General features: G+C 40.4%; 1 protein-coding gene across 3 annotated transcripts in view; it reads right to left on the bottom strand.

The window, feature by feature from the left end:
• LOC126281858 (sphingosine-1-phosphate lyase) overlaps window positions 1-15,448 on the bottom strand; it is a 69,301-nt gene that overhangs the window by 28,763 nt on the left and 25,090 nt on the right. For all 3 annotated transcript variants that reach the window (XM_049981123.1, XM_049981132.1, XM_049981141.1), the window contains exons 4-5: window positions 8,659-8,895; window positions 8,275-8,484 (exon numbers count right to left, since the gene is read on the bottom strand). In XM_049981123.1, coding sequence (XP_049837080.1) covers window positions 8,275-8,484; window positions 8,659-8,895 — 447 coding nt within the window. The remainder of the gene's footprint in view (window positions 1-8,274; window positions 8,485-8,658; window positions 8,896-15,448) is intronic.

The following is a 15,448-nucleotide window of genomic DNA, read 5'->3' as shown; positions in this document are numbered from 1 at the left end:
GTCTAGCCCAATCAACGGAAGGAAATACATCTAAAAACAGGTACTTGGAGGAATATCCATACAATATGCCATAGAGAAACAGAGGCCCTGAACCAAAGATTAAATGTCGTTCGCCATATTGCTACGATGGATAAAACATAAAATGCTGTCGACAGCCCTCGCGTTGCTCGCTAAAACGGCTAATAACTCAGACGGCAAACGTAAATTGGAACTTAAATGGTTAAAGAAAGGGCGTTCTGTCAGGAAACACCAAACCATCAAAGGCTGAGGGCAATGAGCACAAAGTGGTGGGGCACTTAACAAATGGTGCTGGCTAAAAGACAGTGCCGAATACACAACCTTTCTAAAATGATCTCCTCATGGCAAGAGGGCCCAGAGGTGGTCATCCAAGCTGCTGGAAATGATTTAATTTCCCAGAGCTTGTTCGCATGAAGGGAGGACCAGTGGTGATGCCAAAGTGATATTACCTGCTGACACACAGCAACACAGATGTCATCAGATGGAATGGAAGAACTAGTGGGCTAAGGTTCCAGAGCTGCAGCCTTGGCAGCAGCATCAGCAGCCTCATTTCCCATCAGACTAATGCGACCAGGAACCCACATAAACAACACAGTGGCTCCATCGAGAGAAAACTTAGATCAGCTACACAGGGACTTCGAGAAGGAAGATCATGTTGGTTGAATTTGGGGGAGTGGACCACACAGCGAGGTCATTGGTCCCATCAGATTAGGGAAGGATGGGGAAGGAAGTTGACCATGCTCCTTCAAAAGAACCAACCTGGCAATTGCCTGAACTGATTTAGGGAAATCGCGGAAAACCTAAATCAGGGTGGCCGGACATGGGTTTGAACCATCGTCCTCCCGACTTCAAGTCCAACAGGAAACAGCCTGGGTGTGAATCCAAGATATAGTATTAGGAGTGACATGGACAAAATAGAAGCAGAAACTTGCCACACAAATGTGGAGTTTGTGGAGGTCTTTCAGCGTCATGATCAGCACTGGGTAAACACTGGTGTAAAGCATGTTAACACTGAGCTGAACAGGATGCTCCAGACACCGACAAAATCTCACAGAAGTATTGTTCCAGTTGATGCTATTGGCAGGTGGGGATAGACTACACATGGCCTGCACCTCAATAGGAAGGGGGAAAATAAGTTAGATTCTCTATTAGCAGATACTCTAAGGGGCCACAGTCACACAAGGAATGATCCCTGTGGTTAATGGAACCAGGCAAACAGGCTTTTTTTTACATTAAAGCCAAGGTCCAGACAGACAACAATCAGAAAAACTAGAATAAAAGAAGCTTCATGTACAGTAAATACGGATAAAGCTAAGGACAGTATCAACTTACTTCATCAAAATATCAGGAGAATAAAATATAAAGTAGATGAGTTATTAGTGTGTTTAGATGATGTCAAAAATAAAAATGAGGTTGATATACTTTGTCTGTCTGAATACCATGTAGCTGTGGGGATGGAAGGTGTCAGTATAAATGATTATAATTTAGATTCTTACACTTGCAGATCTGGCATGGATAAAGCAGTAGTTGCCATTTACACAAAACAAGGACATACATACAAAACTGAAGAAGTAAGCAAATTTTGTGTCAATCAACACTTTTAAGTTTGTTCAAGTGAACTACAGCTAGATAATGTAGTGTTGATAAAGTGTACAAGTCCCCATTATTAGATTGGGAGCTATTCAAAAAAACATTTTACTCCCTATGTCAGACAAAAAGAAGACGTTATTAATCTGAGGTGATTTCAATGTAAACTTTCTAAGCAATTCTGATAGGAAAAGTGAACTAGAAGTGTTATTAATGACATACAACTTAGAATCAGTGATCAATTTACCTACGCATATAGCTCAAGACAATAGTACTCAAATAGATAATATATTTGTATGGCAATGGGACGTAAAACTAACACATACTTTCCCTGTGATAATTGCATTATCAGACCATGATGCACAGTTGATTAACTTACAAAACCAATCAGGGCGTACAGTTCAGAAACCATTACATAAAAGTGTTAAGGTTGCTCAACCTTGTATCTATAGAGCACATCAGAGAAAGTTTAAGAAATATTAATAGAGGAGATGCATATAATGAACAAAATGCTAATGATAAATGCAACACATTTCTTGATAAATTTATATCCCCCTTTTGAACATTTTTGCACAAAAAAATACTATATGTAACACCAGTTTTCGAATAAATGTTAGACTAACACAGGTATAAAGTGTCTTTAGAAAGAAAAAGAAAACTGTATGAGACAATAGTAATTAGTAAAGACCCAAAAGTAATTTTACACTATAAAATTATTGTAACTTACCGAAAAAAGTTGTCAGAAAATCAAGAAATATGTATATTAGAGATGAAACTAACAACTTGGGCAACAAAATCAAATCAACATGGAATGCTGTTAGAAGGGAGACAGAAGAAGTAACCACTGCAGTAGGTAGTATTATTTATTAAAGAGGATGAGACAATCTTAACCAACAGTACCCAAGTGGCTAATATATTTAACGACAATTTCTTAAGTGGAGGTGAAAAAATTGATGACCACAGTCCAAAATAAAAAGCCAAGCAGTACATGGAAGAGTCAGTTTTGAGAAACCTCAGTCAGATTAATTTCACCAGACAACCTCTTGTGAAATAAAAAAAAATCATTAAATATTGGGGGGGGGGGGGGGGGGGCGTTCTGTCGGAGTAGATGATATCTCTAACAAGATATTAAAACAATGTTGAACAGTTACAGCCAATGTTCTGAGTTACATATGTAATGCATCACTAACTCAAGATATTTTCCCAGACAGGTTAAAATATGCCATTGGCGAGCCTCTCTACCAAATAGGGGACACCATAGATGTCAATAATTACCGGCCAGTATCCATGCTTTCAGCATTTTCAAAAATCATCGAGAAAGTAACATACTCAAGAGTGGTCAGCCACCTCAACAGTAATGGGATACTCAGTAAACCACCGTTTGGATTCCAAAACTGCTGTTCCACAGAGACAGCAATATACAATTTCACTGCCCACATATAGAATCTTTAAATAGTAAGATGTCGCCAATAGGAATTTTCTCTGACTTTTCCAAAGCGTTTGATTGTGTGAACCATGACATTATGCTCCAGAAATTACAATTCTATGGTATAAATAGAACAGCACATGGATGGTTCAAGTCACATCAACAGAACAGGATTCAGAAAGTTTCTTTATATGGTTTAATGATTGAAGAAAGTTTGCCACTTCACCCAACTGGGGTGTTCCACAAAGTTCGACAACGGGTCACCTTCTGTTCTTGATATATGTGAATGATCTCCCTTCTTATCTGAAACAAGAAGCTAAACTAACACTGTTTGCTGGTCATACAAGCATAATTATTAATCCAGTAAAAGAAACTCCAAAAGAAAATGACACAAATACTATAGCAATATTATGGAAAGGAAAGTTGCTACTCACCATATAGCAGAGATGGCTGACAGTGAACAAGTAAAAATAATAATGGCAGTACTCGCATTACTGCTGCTGTTGCCAATAATAGTGGTAATTGTAATATTAACAGTAATAGCAATAATAACAATAAAAGTGACAGGTATAAGAAAGATGCATACAAAATAGACGTTTACCATAGAATGAGTTCTGGGGAAAGGGAATTTAAGGAGACTGCATCAGCTAAGAAAATTGGAAAATAGGGAAGATTAGGTCAGCCAGGGGGATGTACATGGACAACGAGCACATGCAAGTACAATGGTAATCTTACTGTTGCTTTAGGAAATAAGTCATTAACTGTCTTTTGAAGCTGGGGATGTCATTTTGTTCTCTAACATAATGTGTGAGGTTGTTCCATAGCCAGGTTCCTGCTACTGAGAAGGGCTAGGAGAAAGTCCTTGAATGATGGAATGGGACAGAAAGGGGGGTAGGAGCAGATGTTTCTTCCATGTTGTTGAGACAACAGGAGTAAGGTCGAGAGGAGATATGAAGCACAGTGTTCATTTATAAGACAACACAGCGTATTGAAACTCCTCACCTTGTATGTGAAAGAATGTGTTGTGAGTTCACTTCAAGAATGGTGATTTTAACGTCACAGACCGGCACAGTACTGGAAGAGAGAATGTTTTCGAAGATGCAGAATTGGAGACATTGCTGAGTGAAGACTCGTGTCAGACTCAAGAAGAATGGGCATGATTAGTGGGAGTGACACAGCAAAGCCATTTCAAAATGTCTCAAGGTTATGGGCATGATACAGAAAGAAGGAACTTGAGTCCCATGTGAGCTGAAACCAAGAGACGTTGAACGGTGTTTGTGAACACTTGCTTTAGAGTCAAAAACGGAAGGGATTTCTGCATTACATTGTGACCGGGGTTCAAAAATGGGTTCATTACGATTACCCTAGACACAAAAAATCATGAGGATATCCTGGCCATGCTTCCACATCAATGGCCAAACCGAATATTCATGTCTCCAAGATCATGCTCTGCATTTGGTGGCACCAGCTCAGCGTCATGTACTATGAGATGTTAAAACCAAGTGAAACAATCACAGTACTCGTTATTGAACACAATTAATGCGTATGAGCAGAGCATTAAAAGACAAACAGCCACAATACAGTGAGAAGCACAATAAAGTGATTTTGCAGCACGACACATTCGACCCCACTTTGCAAAAGAGGTAAAAACATACTTGGAAATGTTAAAATGGGAAATCCTACCCCACCCACCGTATTCTCCAGCATTCCCCCTCTGACTACCACCTGTTTAGATCAATGGTGCGTGGCCTGGCTGACCAACACTTCCGATCTCATGAAGATGTCACAAATTGGATCGATTTGTGGATCGCTTCAAAAGATGAACAAGTTTTTTGACGCGGGATTTGTACACTGCCCAAAAGATGGGAGGAAGTAGTGGCCAGCAATGGAAAATACTTTGAATGATACATGTGTAACCAATTTGTTTCATTAAAGCCTCAAATGTTGGGGAAAAAATTGTGGAAGCAAAGTTGTACACCTTGTAAATGAAGATCTAAATTGGACTGAGCAGATAACTGCAGCGTGCAAGAGGTCATCAGCCTCTCTCCATGCCCTCACTCTTCTCTGTTGACATGAAAAAGAATCTTCTACAAACACTTATACTTCCCGTCATTATTGACGACAATGATTTTTTCCTTCTCAGGAAAGTTCGTGGTACTTGGAGCTGGGTATGAATACTTGTGTTTCTTATATCTGTGCTGTTCAATTCTCTTTGATCACGTTTCACCATCATATTCATAGCTACCCAGTCTGCACACAGACAAGTGAGGAGATTTCAATATGCTCTGTCATCTCTATTGTCTTATAAATGAACACTGCTTAATATCTCGTCTCGACCTTACTCCTGTTGTCCCAACAACATGGAAGAAACATCTGCTCCTACCCCCCCCCCCCCCCCCTTTTTGCCCCATTCCATCATTCAAGGAGTTTCTCTGACCCCTTCACAGTAGCACGACCCTGACAATGGAACAACCTCACGCATTATGTTAGAGAACAAAATGACATCCCCAGCTTCAAAAGACAGTTAATGACATATCTCCTAAAGCAACAATAAGACTACCATCGTCCCTGTATGCGCTCGTTATCCCCCTGTCTGACCTAATCTTCCTCATTTTCCAATTTTCTTAGCTGATGCAGTCTCCTTATATTTCATTCCCCCAGAACTCACTGTATGGTAAATATCTATTTCGTATACATCCTTCTTATACCTGGCACTATGATTATCGTCACTTTTATTGCTATTATTGCTATTACTGTTGTTGTTGTTGTTGTTGTTGTTGTTGTTGTTGCGGTCTTTAGTCCTGAGACTGGTTTGATGCAGCTCTCCATGCTACTCTATCCTGTGCAAGCTTCCTCATCTCCCAGTACCTACTGCAACCAACATCCTTCTGAATCTGCTTAGTGTATTCATCTCTTGGTCTCCCTCTACGATTTTTACCCTCCACGCTGCTCTCCAATTCCAAATTGGTGATTCCTTGATGCCTCAGAACATGTCCTACCAACCGATCCTTCTTCTGGTCAAGTTGTGCCACAAACTTCTCTTCTCCCCAATCCTATTCAATACTTCCTCATTAGTTATGTGATCTACCCACCTAATATTCAGCATTTTTCTGTAGCACCACATTTCAAAAGCTTCTATTCTCTTATTGTCTAAACTATTTATCGTCCACGTTTCACTTCCATACATGGCTACACTCCATACAAATACTTTCAGAAATGACTTCCTGACACTTACATCTATACTCGATGTTAACAAATTTCTCTTCTTCAGAAACGCTTTCCTTGCCATTGCCAGTCTACATTTTATATTCTCTCTACTTCGACCATCATCAGTTATTTTGCTCCCCAAATAGCAAAACTTATTTACTACTTTCAGCATTTCATTTCCTAATCTAATTCCCTCAGCATCACCTGACTTAATTCGACTACATTCCAATATCCTTGTTTTGCTTTTGTTGATGTTCATCTTGTATCCTCCTTTCAACATATTGTCCATTCTGTTCAGCTGCTCTTCTAGGTCCTCTGCTGTCTCCGACAGAATTACAATGTCATCGGCAAACCTCAAAGTTTTTATTTCTTCTCCATGGAATTTAATACCTGCTCCAAATTTTTCTTTTGTTTCCTTTACTGCTTCCTCGATATACAGATTGAATAACATCAGGGAGGGGCTACAACCTTGTCTCACTCCCTTCCCAACCACTGCTTCCCTTTCATGTCCCTCGACTCTGATAACTGCCATCTGCTTTCTATACAAATTGTAAATAGCCTTTTGCTCCCTGTGTTGTACCCCTGCCACCTTCAGAATTTGAAAGAGAGTATTCCGGTCAACATTGCCAAAAGCTTTCTCTAAGTCCACAAATGCTAGAAATGTAGGTTTGCCTTTCCTTAATCTATTTTCTAAGATAAATCGCAGGGTCAGTATTGCCTCACGTGTTCCAACATTTCTACGGAATCCAAACTGATCTTCCCCAAGGTCAGCTTCTACCAGTTTTTCCATTCGTCTGTAAAGAATTCGTGTTAGTATCTTGCAGTCGTGGCTTATTAAACCGATAGTTCGGTAATTTCCACATCTGTCATCACCTGCTTTCTGGATTGGAATTATTACATTCCTCTGGAAGTCTCAGGGTATTTCACCTGTCTCATACATCTTGCTCACCAGATGGTAGAGTGTTGTCAGGGCTGGCTCTCCCAAGGCTGTCAGTAATTCTAATGAAATGATGTCTATTCCCGGGGCCTTGTTTCAACATATGTATAGGCCCTCTATATACTCCCACCTTTCTGTTTTCCCTTCTTTGCTTAGAACTGGGTTTCCATCTGAACTCTTGATATTCATGCATGTGGTTCTCTTTTCTCCGGAGGTCTCTCTAATTTTCCTGTAGGTAGTATCTATCTTACCCCAAGTGTCCTTGAGCCAACCCTGCTTTGCCATTCTGCACTTCCCGTCTATCTCGTTTTTGATATGTTTGTATTCCTTTTTGCCTGCTTACTGTATTTTTGTATTTTCTCCTTTCATCAATTAAATTCAATACCTCTTCTGTCACCCAAGGATTTCTATTAGTCCTGGTCTTTTTATCTACTTGATCCTCTGCTGCCTTCACTATTTCATCTCTCAAAGCTACCCATTCTTCTTCTACTGTATTTCTTTCCCCCATTCTTGTGAATCGTTCCCTTATGCTGTCCCTGAAACTCTCTACTAATTCTGGTTCTGTCAGTTTATCCCGGTCCCATCTCATTAAATTCCCACCCTTTTGCAGTTTCTTCAGTTTTAATCTACAGTTCATAACCAATACATTGTGATCAGAGTCCACATCTGCCCCTGGAAATGTCTTACAATTTAAAACCCGGTCCTAAATCTCTGTCTTACCATTATATAATCTATCTGGCACCTTCCAGTATCTCCAGGCTTCTTCCATGTATTCACATTTGCCAAGCCCACACCTCGCCTAAACTGGCAGAGTTCGCACAGTGGCTCACTGTTTGGCACAACCAGGAGGGCATATGGATCTTACCGAATGTAAGAATACATTGCGAGTATTGCCCACTGTTTAAGGGGTTAAATAAATGGCATCCTCAATAACATACTGCACATCAGTCTTGGGTCTTTTGTATGGTGCCATTTGTGCCCATAAATATGATCCTAAATGAATCCCACACTTAACTGTAGTACTTCCGTTTCCCAGTTCAAACACTGCTTTGTCTGTCTTCAAGAGGATATAAGGTAGCAACTTACTGATTACACTCACCTTGTGTGTATCTGCTGATATACTTGTAACTCCAGGAACAGAAAAATCAAATGGTGGTAATTTGTAGCCTGCCTTTTGCATGAAGACAATGACAAAACCTCCTAAGCAGGCGTCTACATGTACAGGTATGTTGTACCTCCTTCCTAGTTCTGCTATAGCCTCAATGTCATCCATAGTTCCATAGGGGAAGTTTGGCACTGATCCAACTAGCTGTAAACACAACTCACTTTCAACATTTCACTTTCAGGTAGCATAACCTTAACAATGAGTAATAAAACTTTATTCTGAAAATGCTCACATATTTTATTGTTCCAATTAGCTAAAACAAAAAATAAAAAGTGAATGTAATGAAACAGAAATGAGCAATTACAGAGGGTAACATACCATGCATGTATTTTTACTGATAGAATTCTTCATTGCCCTTATATTGACTTTGGTGGTGACAGGATCAACAGGAACATGTTTGATTCTCATGCCGAAATACAATGCAGCCTTGTCAAATGCTGGATGGGCTGTTTTTGGCAAAACAATCTCTGGATGTTTGATACCCCTCTCAAATTTTGCGTAGTCACGATATGCTTTGCATGCCATCAATATAGATTCAGTTCCACCTGTAGTCATCTGCAGCAATAAGACAGTTTCAGTACATTTTAAGAAAAGTTTCTAAGAACATAAAATACAATACAAAGTGAAAACATTTTTACGAGCTACATCTTAGTGCTGAAGAAATTTTCCCCTATTCCGAAAATATCTCATCATTATATGTTCTGACTTATTTGGCACATTAACACTGAAGAAGTATTGAGAAACTCTTGAATAAATTTCTGGTTTCCCGACATCAAGCAATAGATCTACCTATCAGACGTTAGCTCTGCACTATATAGTCCCAGAAATGGTGGACAGCAAAGAACAAACTCTGAACAATATTAAAAGCTGTCAATTTGACTGTTAACTGTTTTTTCATATCTCATCAATTTGTTACACTGTCCTTCATTGGTTAAGCGCAAAGGAGGAATTTTCAATCTAAACGCAGTTGCAGATGAAAAGCATTCTGGCCATCACTTCCGTTTAGGATCTACATACATACTACTCAAGGCACTGGCAGTGCACAGCTGTGGGTGCTTCATACTATTATTCGTGACTTTCTACTCTATTCCATTTGCATATCAATCAAACAGAAAAAATGTAGACTATATACATCTGTTCATGCTCTAGTCTCACTTAACTGTCTCCAGGTCCCTGCAAGAGATATTTTTATGAACAACAGAAACATTCTACAGTCTTCTTCAAATAACATTTTTTTTCTATTTACTCAACATGATTTCACCGGAATGCCATCTTTCTTCCAAAGTTTGTTTTCAGTTTCAAGTGCAATTTTGTATCAAGTTTCATAATTATTATCCTCTGTAGATATTCAGAGTAACTAACATCCACAGGACATCAGTGGTTAAAGGAGCTGGAATTGACTCGGTTGCTGAAAAGGTCTCTAACAATATCCAGAGGCATTCTGTTTGCATGGTTTCAGTATCTATTAAAAAGTGCAAGACACAATATTCACACAATGAACACAGAAACTGATATGGCCCAATAGATGGGTTAAGACATGGAAAATTTGGAGGCAAAGATAGTGCTTTGAGTACTGACTGTGCTTTTCCACCCATTTGCAAGCTTTTCAAGCTCCACAGCAAAGCAGATTATCTCATCAATACATCCTATTCTTCCAGAAGCAGATGTGCATCATATATGGATGAATGTGACAGCCCAGGAAAGTGGCCCAGTGGTAAAAGTGTCACACTAGATGTCTGAAGGTCTGGGGTCATATTCCTGGTCAGTGCGAGGATTTTTATCTGTCACTTACTACTTCTACCACCTCTAGCAGTGTTTGTTAATGTGAAAAACACTGAGTCACACCACGGTTCAAGATCCACAAAAGTATTTTGTTCACACACGACAAGAAATTGTATACGAATGAAAATTTATAATGAATTAAAAGCAAATAAGTTAATGAATACGAAAATTCTTATGCCAGGTACCGACACTGAAATGCTATTATGAATGGTTGAATTCACACAGAACAAACTGGTAATTTGAACTGGATATGACTTGTTTCAGAATCCATTAAGTGGTATGATGTTTATTGTCATTCTGGCTTGCAGGTACAATGTGTCCATCCACTTCGCAATACATGTGCATAGGCAAAACATACATTCATACAGTAGATTATCTAATTTATTACAAAAATAAACTTTTTGTAGTGGTAATCATCATTCATCAGTTCGAAAAGTGCTTGTTCAACACATCATTTCACCAAAGTGATATGTTGCACCACAAGACTAGGTATTGTTAATCAGCAGCCTGCAGTTTTAATACTGTCCAGCAAATTCAAGATTTTTGCAACAATGCGCCAATATTTATTCTCCTAATTAAAGTTTTATGGTACTGATGCTACAGCCAACAAATGGATAATGTCACATCTAACCAAAAGAATGCAAAATGTTGTACTTAGTAATTCAACCAATATAATCTGGGGACACAATTCTCACTGTGGAGAAATCATGCATGAGGTTCTCCAAGGCCCAATCTTAGGTCCAGTATTATTCTTCATATACACTCCTGGAAATTGAAATAAGAACACCGTGAATTCATTGTCCCAGGAAGGGGAAACGTTATTGACACATTCCTGGGGTCAGATACATTACATGATCACACTGGCAGAACCACAGGCACATAGACACAGGCAACAGAGCATGCACAATGTCGGCACTAGTACAGTGTATATCCACCTTTTGCAGCAATGCAGGCTGTTATTCTCCCATGGAGATGATCGTAGAGTTGCTGGATGTAGTCCTGTGGAACAGCTTGCCATGCCATTTCCACCTGGCGCCTCAGTTGGACCAGCGTTCGTGCTGGACGTGCAGACCGCGTGAGACGACGCTTCATCCAGTCCCAAACATGCTCAATGGGGGACAGATCCGGAGATCTTGCTGGCCAGGGTAGTTGACTTACACCTTCTAGAGCACGTTGGGTGGCACGGGATACATGCGGACGTGCATTGTCCTGTTGGAACAGCAAGTTCCCTTGCCGGTCTAGGAATGGTAGACGATGGGTTCGATGACGGTTTGGATGTACCGTGCACTATTCACTCTCCCCTCGACGATCACCAGAGGTGTATGGCTAGTGTAGGAGATCGCTCCCCACACCATGATGCCAGGTGTTGGCCATGTGTGCCTCGGTCGTATGCAGTCCTGATTGTGGCGCTCACCTGCACGGCGCCAAACACGCATACGACCATCAGTGGCACCAAGGCAGAAGCGAATCTCATCGCTGAAGACGAGACGTCTCCATTCGTCCCTCCATTCACGCCTGTCGCGACACCACTGGAGGTGGGCTGCACGATGTTGGGGTGTGAGCGGAAGACGGCCTAATGGTGTGCGGGACCGTATCCCAGCTTCATGGAGACGGTTGCGAATGGTCCTCGCCGATACCCCAGGAGCAACAGTGTCCCTAATTTGCTGGGAAGTAGCGGTGCGGTCCCCTACGGCACTGCGTAGGATCCTACGGCCTTGGCGTGCATCCGTGCGTCGCTACGGTCCGGTCCCAGGTCGACGGGCACGTGCACCTTCCGCCGACCACTGGCGACAACATCGATGTACTGTGGAGACCTCACGCCCCACGTGTTGAGCAATTCGGCGGTACGTCCACCCGGCCTCCCGCATGCCCACTATACGCCCTCGCTCAAAGTCCGTCAACGCTGTCGCGGCATGCTACCACTGTTAAAGACTGCGATGGAGCTCCGTATGCCACGGCAAACTGGCTGACACTAACGGCGGCGGTTCACAAATGCTGCGCAGCTAGCGCCATTCGACGGCCAACACCGCGGTTCCTGGTGTGTCCGCTGTGCCGTGCGTGTGATCATTGCTTGTACAGCCCTCTCGCAGTGTCCGGAGCAAGTATGGTGGGTCTGACACACCGGTGTCAATGTGTTCTTTTTTCCATTTCCAGGAGTGTATGTGAACAATCTCTGTCCAACATACAAGAAGCAGAATTGGTTCTTTTTGCAGATGGCACTAGTATTGTAGACATCCTAATATACATACAGAAACAGAATAAATGGCAAACAAAGTTTTTAAAATTATCATTGACTGGTTTTCTGCGAATGGTCTCTCCGTCAATTTTAAAAAGACACAACATATTCAGTTCTGCACATCTTGGTGTGCTACACCAGTGGTAAATGTAATACATAGTGAGGAAATAATAAATAGGGTGGAAAGTTCAAAATTTTTAGTTGTGCTTATCAATGAGAATTTAAACTGAAAGAAACACATTTTGGAACTCCTAAAAACATAGTTCAGTCCTTTTTGCACTTAGAATCATTGCAAATCTTGGGGAAGGCAAATCAATATGATGACATATTTTGCATATTTCCATTCAATAATGTCGTATGGAATAGTGTTCATCGGTAACTCATCTTTAAGAAAGAAAGTCTTCGTTGCTCAAAAATGTCCCATATGGATAATATGTGGTGCTCATCCACAATCATCTTGTAAACATCTGTTGAAGGAGTTGGGCATTCTCACTACAGCTTCACAATATATTTATTCTGTCGTGATGTTGGTTATAAATAATCCACTACAGATGGAAAAATGACACTCATTACTCCACATCAAAGGTCTCTTTAGCAAAAAGGAGTGCACAATTTGATCACTCATTCAGTGATATAAAATGTCTAACTAACTTAGAAATGCTCAGAATGTACCATGGAATATGTACAAATTAATTTGTGATTTTAATGTAAAATGACTCATTCCACATCATAACCATTTATCATGCAAAATGATCCAAGGAACATGGAGGAGGAGGAGATGAGTGTTTAACATCCCGTCGACAACGAGGTCATTAGAGACGGTGCGCAAGCTCGGGTGAGGGAAGGATGGGGAAGGAAATCGGCCATGCCCTTTCAAAGGAACCATCCCGGCATTTGCCTGAAGTGATTTAGGGAAATCACGGAAAACCTAAATCAGGATGGCCGAAGACGGGATTGAACCGTCGTCCTCCCAAATGCGAGTCCAGTGTCATGGAACATGAAAGTAACTAAATTAGAATGGGTGTACATATCAACTGTTCATTTTGGAATTCAATACCCAACAAAATTCCCTGCTGTAAAGTGGTAGACAGCTTTGACTGCTTCATAATTTACCCACACAGTGAGCTGTTCCACTGAAGTGGATGATGACATTCACCTTGGACATCCGAGGCATTCTATAGATTTTTGTTATTTTTAGAAATACTGCTCCTTTGGCTCAATTCATTGCTCATAACATGTAATTTTACATGCATGTGCATTTTCAACTGTATATAGTTTTTGCAATTACAATTGTTTAGTTTACATTATTTCTTATCACATTGTAATTCATGATAAATTCAAGTTGTAAGGGCATTTTTGGATAAGCCACTGCTTCACTGGCTTTTTAAAAATATCCACTGTCAATATCTTAACTTCATTTTGTAGCAAGTTATTAAAAGCAACTACTTTGACATATGCCTTGTTTCATAGTTGTGAGTATCCAAGTTTCTTTTCAATATTGAATGTTGTTCACTGTTTTCTGGTATTCTGTGACTATTACTACATGTGGAGATGGTCCTGTGATATATGATTCAAAAGCATCTATTTTGTTTCCTAAACCCTGAACATTATAATGCAAAAGTCATAAATTATACTTGTGTGGACAGATGTCTGCTTGAGGCACGTATGAAACACATACTCTTGCATCTGGTGTTGCGCTGCTGGCAGGCTTTACTGTCTTAAAAAAACATCGCTCTTGTCCTGCCGATATATTGTTTTACTAACCTGGCATTTCATGGCTGCGTCTCCTAAGTGTTCATTATTTTTGTCCTTCAAAGGGATGGCCACTGTAGCACAATGCTGCACATTCAATTTGCTGGTCACTATTTCTTGGATTCGTTTTATAACTAAGTCCTCCCCTAGTCTGTTGAGATGTTGGACACGGGATGTGTAGAATCTTCTTCCTACACAGCTTATGTCCACAAATGTAACAGTTCTGAATCTCATGCAGATATTTCGGATCTGTTTGTTTGCGCTTCTTTATTAACACACAATCAGATCGGCAAGTCATATCAATGTGGAACAGAGAAGACGATCACGTTTGAATTTCGCAGCTCATTTAGCTTTTCTTTTAAGTGAGATCACTAGGTCTTTCGTTTCGTTTTTAGCTACGTCATTTGTTCCCGCTAAGAACATGAAAAAGTTGTTGCTGTCTTCATGTCATTGTTCATAGAAGTCGCCTGAAATTTTGTGCCTGGTTTCACCATGCTAGTTACTTTGTGGCTGCTTCGAGACTGAAATTCGGCTGATATGTTCTGACCCTATCTGCAAATAGGTTTACTTTACACTTTTTTGCTGGTTGATGATAACTGTTTTTAGGCCTGTCGGTACTTGGATGTTGTGGGGTGGCACTGTTTGTTCTGCCTTTTTTGTCCATATTGGTCATAATCCAGCTTGAGGAACACTTAATTTTGATTCACTGTCAGCGACTACACTCATGGTTGAATTGTTTTTTCCTGTGGTTGAAAGCGACTCTGTTGTTCTTTGTTTCTGATGTCCTTTTTCATTCTATGTGGTTCGACACAGCTCATTGAGATATCACAGTCCACAGCTGGAAGCACTTCAAAAGGATTCTCAAGCACAAAGATAGTGTCGCTGGTACTTATACTGTTTACATGATTTTGCAGTTCTTGCATGCTGTTTTTGTAAGTGACTTTAATCCACTATTCACTAGCAGGTGCGATGCTTTGCAGAACTTGTCGAGTATTCAGCTCACTTTTTCCAAGCTGAAAATTTGAGATATTCACTTTCAGAGCACTGATTATAAATTGTAGAATGGACACACGTTCATTTAACATCGTGATTTCGTCTTTACAATTTGCACACGCTTTCTTTTTAATGGCAAAATTAACTCTTTTCCACAGAGAAACATCTCGAACTTTCAAGCTGGCCACCATGTTGCAGACAATGACTGAATTTTTTGTGGGGAAACAGATAAATTACTTATTTACTCATGTGAACTGTGACTGGTGTGCAGAAACATTGAATATCTGATTCCTTATACACCTAACTTAACCAATGCACATCACCTGCTGTGGATGCCACATTTAG

This window comes from Schistocerca gregaria, chromosome 1 (assembly GCF_023897955.1).
Source record: "Schistocerca gregaria isolate iqSchGreg1 chromosome 1, iqSchGreg1.2, whole genome shotgun sequence".
Taxonomy (NCBI): domain Eukaryota; kingdom Metazoa; phylum Arthropoda; class Insecta; order Orthoptera; family Acrididae; genus Schistocerca; species Schistocerca gregaria.
Note: the sequence above shows the minus strand (reverse complement) of the source record. Positions and strands in the feature narration are given on the sequence as shown.